The following is a 12,477-nucleotide window of genomic DNA, read 5'->3' as shown; positions in this document are numbered from 1 at the left end:
AGGAAGAGATATGGTGGTTGTGGCCTCAAATGAGATGAATCCAACAGATTATATTGCAACACTTTTGAGCAAGAAAGCTAATGCAAAGCTGTAATTGTATTTTGAGGAAAGTTAATGCAAAGCTGTAATTGTAATTTGAGGCAAGAAACGCTTTGGCATGTAATGGAAATAATTAGATGTAACGGGGGATACGAATTGGCACAGCCAATTCCAGCAGGAATTTTCGGTTTATTGTGCAAGTTACGCCGCTCTACTTGGCAGTGTAATCAATGTCTTAATTGGATGTGGATGCTTACAAAGAATTTCCTGTCTTAATTGCCATGTAATCTCCTGTCCAGGTTTGTTTTAACCAAATACTTTTAACTGTTTTGGAAGTGTTAGGCGAAATCCAGAATTAAAACCGATTAAAGAAAATGAAATAAAATACAGTAATGAAATAGAGTTTGGCAAGGACTTATTTATTAAGGATGAACCGATGTATGTGATTGTTACATTTTTTTTATAGAAGGTTTGTTGTTAATTACTATCTCTGAGATTGACGGAATCCAGGCTACCATTAATTTCTGATTAATGGCTGATTGTTACATTTAATTTGATTAATGCCGGCATAAATCTGATTAAATGATCAATAAAGTTATGCTCACACATGAGTAAGTTGACTTATGCAAAATAGGACGCACCCCTATTGGGACATGCTAGAGAGACGCTCGTGGAATAACACTAATACTCATATTATTTTGAAGGTGTGATTCAATATAAATCAATTCATTTGATTTAATTTTTTAATATGGGATTATTACCTCTTTTTTCATTGGAGATAATTTTTTAATTCATTTTTATTCATATTTGCCACCATTGTCAATATGAATAGAAATTGATTGATATAAAGAGGTATATGTGTGAAAATGTTTAATAGTTAAATTTGGTTTTATATTTTAAATTTTTTTTCTTGTGAAAATACATTTATTTTATACTGCTCTACCTCGGAGCAACTTTAATTCAACTATGATAAAATTGCTTCCCTTTTAAGTTGCTTTGTACAAAGCAACTTTAAGGTGGAATGCAGAACTGCCCATTAAATATTTGTGATCAAAAATATTGGACGATTAACTAGATATGATTCTAGCGTACTGGTGGCTCGGAAAAAAAAAGTTCCTAATTATTTAACGGTCGGTTATAAATTATTCTAAGCGTACTGGTAGCTTAGAAAAAAAAATTCCTAATTATTCAACAGTCACTATAAATTATTTTTATGATTTATCTTTCTTCATATAACCTGAAGATATATTATGAAATACGCTTAAGATAAGCATAATCATTTTTTACTATAATAATATCCTGATAATTTAAGGTGACGTTTGATTTAGGGGTTTAGGAATGAGGGAATATATTCATTCTCAAACCTTGTGTTTATTTGATAGAAATGGAATTAAAATTTTAGAATGAAATCTAAAAAAAATTGAGTATTGATGAAACTCATCTCCTCCCATGGATTTGAATGGGAATGAGAATGAAAAATAAGTTTTGGACGAAAATATCATTAATATATTTGTTTAATTTTTTTTTTCTATGACTTTCTCTCTTCTTATTCTCAATCATCTTTCTCTCGAATGACACTTTCTTTCTCTTCAATCTCTCTCATCATATACTCTCTCTCCTCATTTTCTCACCACACTTTCTCTCTTCATTATCTTTCATCATACTTTCTCTCTCCTCATCCTATCTTATCATGCTTTCTCGGGATAGTCGGGGCGTAAATCCCCGGTCCCTGTGCAACTCACCCCACCTGCCACATACTCGCTCAGGATGCTATGATTTACCTCCCTCGTGATAGCCTTGGGTCGGGTGCGGCGGGGGCGCAGGGGGCGAGCGATTTCGCCTTTTTTGCCACATGCTTTCTCTCCAATTTGACCCCGTGGGTCATCCGAGATGGCATGGGGCGGAAGTTGCTGCAATGAGGCCGCCGGGTCGAAACTCAGTGGCAACGGAGGAATAAATCCCCTATCCCTGTATCCCACCCGGTCCGTCCCATGTTAGCTCGGGTGCTGCGATTTACCTCCCTCACAATGACCGTGGGTCCGGTCGGTGGGGGCCCTGGGGGCGAGGGTTTCGCCTTTTTGCTGCAATGCTTTCTCTCCAATTTGTCCTCTCGGGGCGGTGCGATGGTTAAGACATGGGGTGTTGCCACATGAGGTCTTGGGGTTAAAACTCGGCGTGACTGAGCATAACCTTCCCCATGTCTTGACCATTTGCACTAATGGCTAGTAGCCACTCGTGATTTACCTCCTCCGTGTTGGCCTAGGGACGGGTTGGCAAGGGCGTTGGGGGCGAGCGAATCGCCTTTTTTGCCACATGCTTTCTCTCCAATTTAGCTAGCGCATAAGGTGGTGCCACCATGCTTTCTCTCTCATTCATGTTGGCCCTAGGACGGGTTGGCGGAGGTGCTGGAAGCGAGCATATTCGTCTTTTGCCACCATGCTTTCTCTTCCATCATACTATTTTTTCGTCATTTTTTCTCATCATACTTTCTCTCTCATTATACTTTTTTTCTTCTCAATCTCTTCCATCAAACACTCTCTCTCCTCATTTTCTCTCATCACACTTTCTCTCTCTTTATTCTCTCCCATTATATTTTCTTTCTCATCATATTTTCTCTCTCCTCATCCTCTCTACTCAATCTCTCTCATCATACCTCGGTGACCGATGGGAAAATTCTGTAAGATCGGGTCGGTCATCCCCAGAGATAGTAAATGAAATTAACTGAGATTATCATTTTGTCCCCGGGGCCATGGTGTCGCGGTAGGACATCCAGATTATCACCTAGGCACCCGCGGTTCGAACCCCAACTATGACGTATTTACATAAATTTTTTCTCCAAATGGGGGGTGTAATCAAAGGATGTTGGGATTCTGGGTCAGCCGCTACGTGCGCTTCCCGATTTACCCTGATGCCCGGTGGGAAATTTCTGTGGAACCAGGCCAGTCACCTCCAGGGATAGTCAATGAGAATAACTGGGATTATCACTTTTTTCCCATCATACACTCTTTCTCCTCATTTTCTCTCATTACACTTTCTCGTTCTTCATTCTCTCCCATCACACTTTCTCTCTCCTCATTCTCTCTCATCATATTTTATTTCATATATCGGGACGGTTTAGTGGCTAATGCATGATGTATTGCCACTATAAGGTCTATGGTTCGAATCTCGGCATAGCCAAGGTAAATATCTCCCTTATGCGTCAGTCATTATTCCAAAGGCTATTAACCATCTGTGATTTACTTTCTCCGTCTTGGTCCTAGAACAGGTTGGTGGGAGCGTCGGGGGCGAGCATAGTCACCTTTTGTCATTATACTTTCTCTCATATCACATTATCGTTCGCATTTTTTCTCATTATATTTTTTTCTCTCATCATATTTTCTCTCTCTTCAATATCTCCCATCATACAGACTCTCTCTCCTTATTTTTTTTTCTTATCACACTTTTTCTCTCTTTATTCTCTCCCATCATACTTTTTCTCTCATCTTATTTTCTCTCTCCTAATCATCTCTCGTCATATTTTTTCTCTCCTAATCCTCTCTCATCATTTCTCAACACTTTCTCTCACATCTATTTTTTTTTTCTTATTTTCCTATAAGGATAAAAAATAAAATTTTAATTTATTTTGATAGAAAATATTTAACTAACCAAATATTATTTGTAAGAATGATATCCATGTTCATATCCATTTCTATTTCACAATACTATGATTCTTATTCCTATTCTAATTCCTAGAAAAAAATCAAACGCTATCTAGCTAATTAGAGGATGATAGATTTATTATAATCAGATAGGGATAAATGTATGATGACCGATGGTCAATTATAAATTAATATTATACTTTATTTTTATTCATATAATTTAAATTTGGACGATAGAAGTGAACATAATCACTCTTTATTACACTATTATACCGTTCTTTTAATAAATATTAGTTGACTAAAGTAACATTTATTCGACAAGAGTCACATTTAATCAATTGTTGGATGGGATTGGCAAAGGAATATTCCATGAAATTGGTGAAACATTTTGAGAGTATGGTGCACTGGTTATAGTTGCATACTTTGATACATTATCGATCAACTTTTGACGGTTTTGTTACTTAATTCAGATCCACAATGAAAACCGGTTGCAGATGGGATAATATCTAATTTTTATCCAACTATAGTTTGCATATGTATCAATCAGATCTTTATGTAGTTTGGGGTTCAAATTTTGACATAGTCAAAATAAATATCCCTCTTATGATTTTGTTACCTAATTCAGCTCTACAATGAAAATCGATCGCAGATGGGATAATATCTAGTTTTTATCCACCTACAGTTTGCATATGTATCAATCAGATCTTTATGTAGTTTGGGGTTTAAATTTTAACATAGTCAAAATAAATACCCCTCTCATGTATTAATCATTATTTCAAAGACTAATAATTATTCATGATTTATCTTCTTGGAACGGATTAACAAGGAGGCGATCATAATCATCTTTACCACTATGTATCAATCAGATCTTCCTCGTTAAATGCGAATCAGTTGCTACGACTGTATCAGTGAGCTCTTCTATAGACTCCAAAGTTCAATACGAAAAGAAGGTTTGCTAGCTAGGTCTGTGAATCTCTATTATGTCATCTTTAGTCGCCACATCTTATGCGAAATTACATCTTTCAGTCTCCCAGTTTTATCTTTCATACTCTTTGCCAAGAATAAGTATCTACTCCAAAAGTTTTTTTTTTCTTTTTAGCTTCAACTTTCGTACTAGCACAGACTGGTTTGAAATCTGTCGCCAACGCTTCGATTCTGACTTCAAAATTAAATTTGTTTCTTGTAGCTCTAATGTGCTACTAGTTTCAGGATTATCATCGCACTGAATTAATAGTTTTGGAGGGAACAAAGAGTCTTCAAGTTTGTTGTTCCCCTCCCCATGAGCTTAACAATCTGTTTGTAACTATCATGGTGTCAGCAGAAACATGGTATTTCTGCAGAAAAATCTATCTATCAATTTGATACAATATTTTTTTTTTTTGGTTTATTTTTAAAATGAATTGGTGCGAGCTGATCAATTTCAGAGACGATGCACTACAACTAATTGCATCTATAACCAAAGTTCCTTTTCTTTAAATCACACTAAATCAAAGGAAAACTAGCTCTTGTCCTTGTTCAGCAGTCAATGTGGCTTGTTTGCTGTCTTGGTTAGCAACTTGGTGACAAAATGAGTAAAAACTCCAATGGGACAGAAGAGTAAGCACAAAGAAACTGAATGCCGGGTTTCTACGTTGTTCTTTAGACCGTCCTGGAATACCTGCCTGCAGGATAAAGACAAATTACTACCAGGATGACAACGCTAGACTAACATAAGCAATAGAGGGTAATGCATCACCCAAAATATAAGAAGCTTGAACATAATTTATCTGATTCAAGGAATAAATGGGAGACTGCAAATGATCCCACAATAGTCAATAGAGAAAAAGAGGAATTTTACTTGGAGATTTTAAAATTATTGTTATTGTTCTTTAAAACAAGGGGCTTTCCAAAATCATGGATAAAGAAGACAGGAGATTATAACTCATGGGAAATTTTATCACAGGAGAGAAATCATTACTTAAGGAAAGCAACTACCAGTTTTGAGATTTGCATCTACTATGTTGTAATGGGCAATTGGGCAGTTATTCCTATTAATCAAAATTATAATTATTCTATTTTAAAATTATTTTCCATTTATTTTTGGTTAGACTGAGTTTAGAATGCCACAACAGTTACAACACGTCCACTTTGGCACCAACTTTCTACCCTTTGCAATATGACCATTGTCGACATTGCAATTGTGCCTATAATGTTTTTAGAAATGTTCTCAGGAAGATGAGGCGGGCGACACAGTTAGGAGGTGACCTTGTCGCTAAGGAGCACAGACTGGTCGAAGTGGAGCAACAGAGGTGCAGTCAGTGAACCCTTTGTCCTAAAGATGAGGAGGAATCTGTAATCTAGCTTGTGCATTGCATGTTTGCCCTAAGAAGGATTTGTTTGAGACATTTAATGTAGGCACGACTAAAATAAGTCTGAGAGATACTTGAAGGTGCAGGCCCATGGATGTTGATATGTTAGTCTAAATTGACCTAGAGAAGCAGAATACATATAAGCACAAACACCCCTTTGCCCTAAAGATAAGGAAGAATCTGATTTTATAGAATTGTTTATAATGAAACACGTACCACTACAAGTTAACTATTAGAGTTCTAAAGGTAGTTTGTGGTAGAAAAATATGTGGCAAGGTTATAGAAAGGTCAGTAAGATCTGAAGACATCCCAAGACATAATATGGTTAGCATGAGGAGACAATGCATCTCAAGGCAAGCGACAGATAAATGAACAAATATACTAGTTATTTATAGGTAGAGAGATTCATAGCATTTCCCACTATAGTTTAGCATGTCATCACTAAATCAATTTTGTGCACAAAATTCGACTAAAGTGCTGTTACAGATATGGATCAGATAACTAGCATGTATGGTGATGGAGATAGCTAAGAAGCAAAGGACCTCTCCAAATTACACCTTAGATTCTAATGGAGCAATGGAATATCATCTCAATACAGTGGTTTTTGAGTTCAGCAAAATGAGTTGCTCAGGCCTAGTTTGACTCCCTAAATGACCTAGTTTTAGGATAACTTTGCACAAGTGTAGCCAAGATAACCTGGGAAGCATATTTAAAGCAATTAGAACTTTTCTAAAGTTTTCTTTTTAAGGATTTGGAAACTTAGTGCTCCATATTTTCTCACTAATGGAGCATTCTGGAGCCTAAGAGATGCCATATTGCTCATAGAGAAGACAAATTTTCTTCTTGAGAAGAGCTTTTAGTGTCTCTAAATGTGAGATTTTTCATTATTTCTTCATTGATTCTAATTAAGTCTACTATCAATTGAGAGAGATTTTTTACAAGTTGTAGACACTAGTTTATCAAAAATTTATTGAACTTTTCTTTCATATATTATAGTGACTTTTTTCTGGAATAGACTTTTGCAGAATCAGGTTTAAATTGTTTTATTTTTTCTTGTGTCTTTATGTTTTTCTACCATATGATAGAAAGGTTCGACTTCATGACCTTATCCAATCTGCAAGAGAGAGGTTTAAATTGTTTTATTTTTAAAGGTGGAGGTGATTACGTATTCAAGAGAGACAGACTACAATCTGCAAGTGTGTAGCTTAAGGCAATGATTTCTAACAAATAGTGCCAAAGCAATTCTTGACCTCATCCCATAATATCAAAGGTAGTTGTGATCCCAACAGTTCTGACCCACTTCTCCTACTCAGCCAATAGCATTATGTAGTCATGTTTGTTCAACTACTTGGGTATGCAAAGACTGCATCATTAATATTTAACTTGAATCATTTTTTTATCAATGTTTCTTTTTCTTTTTGGTACCCTAAAGCATTTTCATTTTAATTGATTCACCTCTTCTAACCATAGAATCTATTGGTCTGTCTATTCATCTTAATGTATATACCTATAAAAATAAGAAATATCTCAATTTTATGGTCAATGAATTTAATATTACATAAAGAACATCCTGGAAAGATATATTATTACACAATGTTATAGTATACATACGTGTATATATATGTACTCCAAAATGCATAAAGGATTGAATAATTATTACAAAATAGACCTAAATAATGCTTAATTGAGTTTAATATATTGAATTGGTTCAATAGTGTCTAAAATGAGTTTCATGGGTACAGGAAAGTTTTACTCATTAGGGTTGGTTTTGGGCTTGAATTATGGATTTCTAGTATGAATTGGATAATTTTTTATTTCACTAAATTTAATTTTGAATAAACTCATTTTAATCTGGAAATAACAAGGCGAAAGAGATTACTACTGATCAATTCCTCTCCTCGTCATCTTCATGTCCATGTTAGACTAAACACGTGAGCAAAAGAGTAATCAATATCAACGAATGAAGGGCAGGACAATAAGATCAGATTGCTTTAGGAATGATCATACAAGGTCACAACTGTAAGAAGCAGAAAGAGAGATGAGGAGGGGCAATGATAAATTGAAAGGACCAAAGGACAGAGAGATGAAGAGGAAAAGGAAGACGAATAAAAGAAGGAAGAATACCCAATAGCCCAATATGGCCTATAGAAGGTTGATATCTTGCAGCATGAAAAGAACATATAACATTTTGCTGGTAGCTTGGTTTGGGTACAACCCATTCGCAGAATAATACATTTTGCTTAATGGAACTCTTAATTAAAATTCTAAACAGTGCATGTATCTAAGGTTTCAAAGTGCATATGCATATACGATAGATATATCATCATAGTCCTTCGAGTGGACTTTTTACTCCCTTCTACTGCAATATTATATAAGAATATGTGCTATTTAGAGTGATTTTTGTTGATTTGACCAGAACATAAGGGGGAAAAGGCAGAAGTTAGAAGTAAGACCTTGCAGCAAAAAGATCTATAGCCAACAAATGAATCCATGCTGAAGACGCAGTAATTTCATTGGTGAACATTCTTGCTATTCCAGCCAGCTGAAGGCATCATAAAAAGATATTACAAGATGCAGCAGAAAGAAATACTCAGCTTGGTTTAGCCTGGGTACTAACCTCTGGCAGCCAATATTTACTAGCAAACATCATCCTTAATGTGTCTGGAGTCCATGACAAATACAGAAGGTATGCATATAGAACTCCAAGGGCAACATATGGCAGACTGCTCTCCATAGTTCTTTTAGTCTAAAGGCAATAGATTAGACAAAAGCATCAGACACAATGAAATATGCATTTATCCCACTTACTCGTGCTCAACCCAAATCCTATTCACTAAAATCCACCATTCTCATACTCCAGCTAAGTCATTTTCACTAAATCTATGTAAAATATTACTCACAATTGCAGCATTAGGAGCGACAACCATCAAAGTGTAGAAGGGAAGAACAGAAACTGTGCCCCAAGTGAAAGCATGGCTAGCAATTTGAGCACTTGTAAGCCCTGAAATGAGCATATTCTTCAGTCACTGCTCTACAGCATGAATCTAATTCAATATGGCAGGGGGGAAAAAAATAAAAATGTCATTATCACCTACGCAATTGCCTGCGTAAGAAACCATAATTCTCTATAAGTGAAAATTTTCTTTACTAATATCAATAAAAGGTAAGCGGCACATATGACAATGCTAAATTGGAGGGAGGATAAAATTCATAGAGTTAACCTCAACCAGTTGGGACTAGCACATGTTGATGTCAAAAAAAAAAAATAATTGAAATACATAAAAGTTGGAGATATGATAAATAAAGTGATATCCATGAAAGAAAGATGGCATTGTTTAACGAGGGGATTTTTTCTATGTTAAGGTAGAAGCCATTGCCCATTGGCATTCATGTCACACTCACAAGCTCAAGCGAAGCAAATATAAAATTTGCCCTACTCTGACCTCTATACCTCTAATTAACGCAAGATGTCGATTAACGTACCAAAACAGGCCATGACAGCATCAAAAAAAGAAAATTCTTCTACCACACTAGAATCACATGTATAAAAATGCACGACTAAAATCAAAGGGGCGAGGAATTTACAACTCGCAGTCGGACGAAACACTGTTTTCCTTCGAGCGAATCCTGAAGCCTTGGGCTGGTATGGGATTCTGGATCCGCCAACGAAACTCCAGCCACCTTGATGCCCGGTGCGCAGATCTACACCACTAAGTGACCCACTGTTCGCGCTTGTACCAGCGGATCTCCGCTCGATCGAGAGACAATTTCTCGGCGATAAGGCCTACGAGATAGAAATGCCAAAGCTCAGCTGTACAAATCTGAAACTAGGTAAGGTAACCCGATAAGCAGACCTGACGGAGAGAAGGTGCACGGGAAGGAAGAAGGGCGGCGCTGCAGGAGACGAGAATGAGGGACATCTTCGCCCTTTCTTCGTGGAGAGCAGGAAAAGTGACGAGAGAGAGAGAGAGAGAGCGAGAGCGAGGGAGGGAGGCTTCCGTTTCCCCATCTCTTGGCGGGGGCTCCTAAAATACTGATACGGCGACATGCGAATGTGATATTGAGTGACTGACTGCGGAGGGAGAGCGGAGCCAGTGAGCCTTTTGGAGCAATCGACCGACGCCTTTTTTATATTTTTTTTGTTTTTAAATCTTCCTCCAATGGATGACAGCCAAGTGGAAATGGGGTGTGCATTTAGCATTGAGCATTCTGCACTGAGCACACTTGCGAGGTGCGAGTTGCGTCTGGGGCATAGGCATTGACTGACCTGTCAAATTAGGCCAATTTAGAGATCTGTCGACTTCAGATTCGTTGAGGATTGAGTGCGGGACAAGGATTCTGCGAAAGCATACGGGATTGGGATTCCGCTGACGACGCACAGTGCGGGCACGTTTTAGTGATCGCGCACACTTCTCTTCACGATGGTATAAGACGAGTTCGTTTGTCCTAACACTTCTATAAATCTATCCCAAAATTAATAAAAAAATTAATCATACATGATTACTCATCTTCAAATAGTGGCTGACGTATAAAAAAAATATTTACCTTACTTATATCAAAATTTAAACCTAAATTTTAGGTTGATAATAACCGTATTTTATTAAATGAGATGAATTTTTCATTTTGCATATCTAATTTTTGTAATATTAAAATCACATTCTTAAATTTTTATCGTACCCATTTAAAGATTTAGCATTTTTCAAATTCAAATATGAGAGAGACTTTAAAAAATATATTCATTTTAGTTTGAATAATTTGGGATTTGCTAGGTCATCAGTTAATTCCAAATGAAATTCATTAATGGACGTGCACCATTTTAAAATTTTAAAATTATATATTTTTCAAATAAGGAGAGCCCTAATAATAATTCATTGGTAGTTTTGATTAGTGAGTATAATTATGTTACATCTTATAATAATAAATTTGTGACAATTTTATCAAATCTTTATAAATTTAAAAATATACTGTTCATTGTACCATTCAACTATGAGTGCGTGGATATATAAAAAAGGTTCCAAAGAATCGATTGATTTTTGTTTGAAATCGTTTAGAATTATTTAAGAACATTAAATTTTTCAATGGATAGAATTAAGAAGTTACAGATGCACATGTAAATTTATATAAATGTTTTGGGAAGGAAGGAGGATGAGTATAGCGAAAATGCACTCCATGATTTTAATATTATAAAAATTTGATATGTGAATTCGGACATCTGCCTGCATAATTAAGAATAATTCTGAATCAAACGCATTCTTAGGGGTGTAATTAAATTGAATTGGGTCAAAATCTAAATATTTGAGTTTGATTTATTTATAATCGAGTCAAACTCGAATTTTATTTAACGAATATATTCATAACTCACGAATTTATTCGAACTTTTATCGAGCCTAAATAAATTTAATAAATATAAATTATAAATTTAAATATTTATTAAAAATTAAATTATATATTTAGAAAAAATTATAATATTCTTATTAAAATTTATAATTTTATTTTAATAAATTTAATATATTTATCTATATTTTTTATAAGTAGAGTGTGAAATCTATAAATTCAATATTAAAATTATTATTTTTTTCATTTAAAAATTGATTCATAAGTCTACTAACGAGTATATTCACAAATTAACGAGTGAATATCGTGAATCTTAAATTTGACTTGTTTATTTTAACAAGTTCAAATAAATTTTTATTGAGTCAAGGATCGAATATGACTGGATTTATTTATATCTTTATTCACAATCTAATAAATTGAAAGGGGAAGAAATAATTAAGGAATGAATTTTTTTTAATGGATCATTAATTTAAAATCAATTAAAATATAAATAAATAAGTAAATAAGTGAAGAAACCGCCCCACTTGCCATGAATAGTCGGGGCATTGGCATGTGCTTCTTGATGGAGATAGGGGTATCGTGGTGGCATGTGTTTCGTGGTGGAGATAAGGGTCCAACCAACATGGTTGCCTTGTTTTTAGTGAATTGTCAGTGCGGCAGGTAATTGGCATCCAATGAACGCATCTTTCTTTTCCATTATAAAACATTAATGAACTTCAGAGTTATATCGTTTTTTTTAAATTGAAGTGGATTTTTGTAATGAGTCCCCTTTAAGTGAATGGTCAGAACAAAACTCTTGATTATATTTCTAGTTTTTTTTATAGAGTACTCTATAATTTATTTATTTTTCTAAAGCTCACTTTGATTTTTTATAAACAATACGAAGTTCCCTTTACACTCGTCTTAATCACTCACATGCATGCCAAAGAAACCGTCCGATTCTCTCCGATTTTAGCGCATCTCCTAAATTCACAGATGTCTGGTCGCGATATTATTATTATGTGCATATTTAAATCACATAGAATGCTGATTATGTCATTAATTATGATTAGGGGTAATGATAAAATAATTAAATCTGTTAAAGACAAATTGAATTTAAGATTTAACATAAAAATATA

At 35.2% G+C, this 12,477-nt stretch overlaps 1 protein-coding gene across 1 annotated transcript; it reads right to left on the bottom strand.

The window, feature by feature from the left end:
* Nucleotides 1-4,904: 4,904 nt before the first annotated feature.
* LOC122038540 (protein MAO HUZI 4, chloroplastic-like) lies at nucleotides 4,905-10,112 on the bottom strand. The gene is made up of 6 exons (XM_042598336.1): nucleotides 9,880-10,112; nucleotides 9,611-9,809; nucleotides 8,926-9,026; nucleotides 8,643-8,771; nucleotides 8,479-8,567; nucleotides 4,905-5,338 (listed from the first exon to the last, which is right to left on the bottom strand). Exons 1-6 carry the CDS (start codon nucleotides 9,943-9,945, stop codon nucleotides 5,200-5,202), a joined length of 723 nt encoding a protein of 240 aa, XP_042454270.1. The 5' UTR covers nucleotides 9,946-10,112; the 3' UTR covers nucleotides 4,905-5,199.
* Between the last annotated feature and the right edge of the window lie 2,365 nt (nucleotides 10,113-12,477).

This window comes from Zingiber officinale, chromosome 1A, assembly GCF_018446385.1.
Source record: "Zingiber officinale cultivar Zhangliang chromosome 1A, Zo_v1.1, whole genome shotgun sequence".
NCBI lineage: Eukaryota > Viridiplantae > Streptophyta > Magnoliopsida > Zingiberales > Zingiberaceae > Zingiber > Zingiber officinale.
Note: the sequence above shows the minus strand (reverse complement) of the source record. Positions and strands in the feature narration are given on the sequence as shown.

Excerpts from the sequence above, each read along its gene's own strand:
- LOC122038540 (XM_042598336.1), bottom strand. The coding sequence starts at position 9,945 with ATGTCCCTCATTCTCGTCTCCTGCAGCGCCGCCCTTCTTCCTTCCCGT. Across the intron at positions 9,027-9,610 it reads GTTTCGTCCGACTGCGAGTT|GGCTTACAAGTGCTCAAATT; the intron begins GTAAATTCCTCG and ends TGCTCATTTCAG. Across the intron at positions 8,568-8,642 it reads GTAAATATTGGCTGCCAGAG|CTGGCTGGAATAGCAAGAAT; the intron begins GTTAGTACCCAG and ends TGATGCCTTCAG.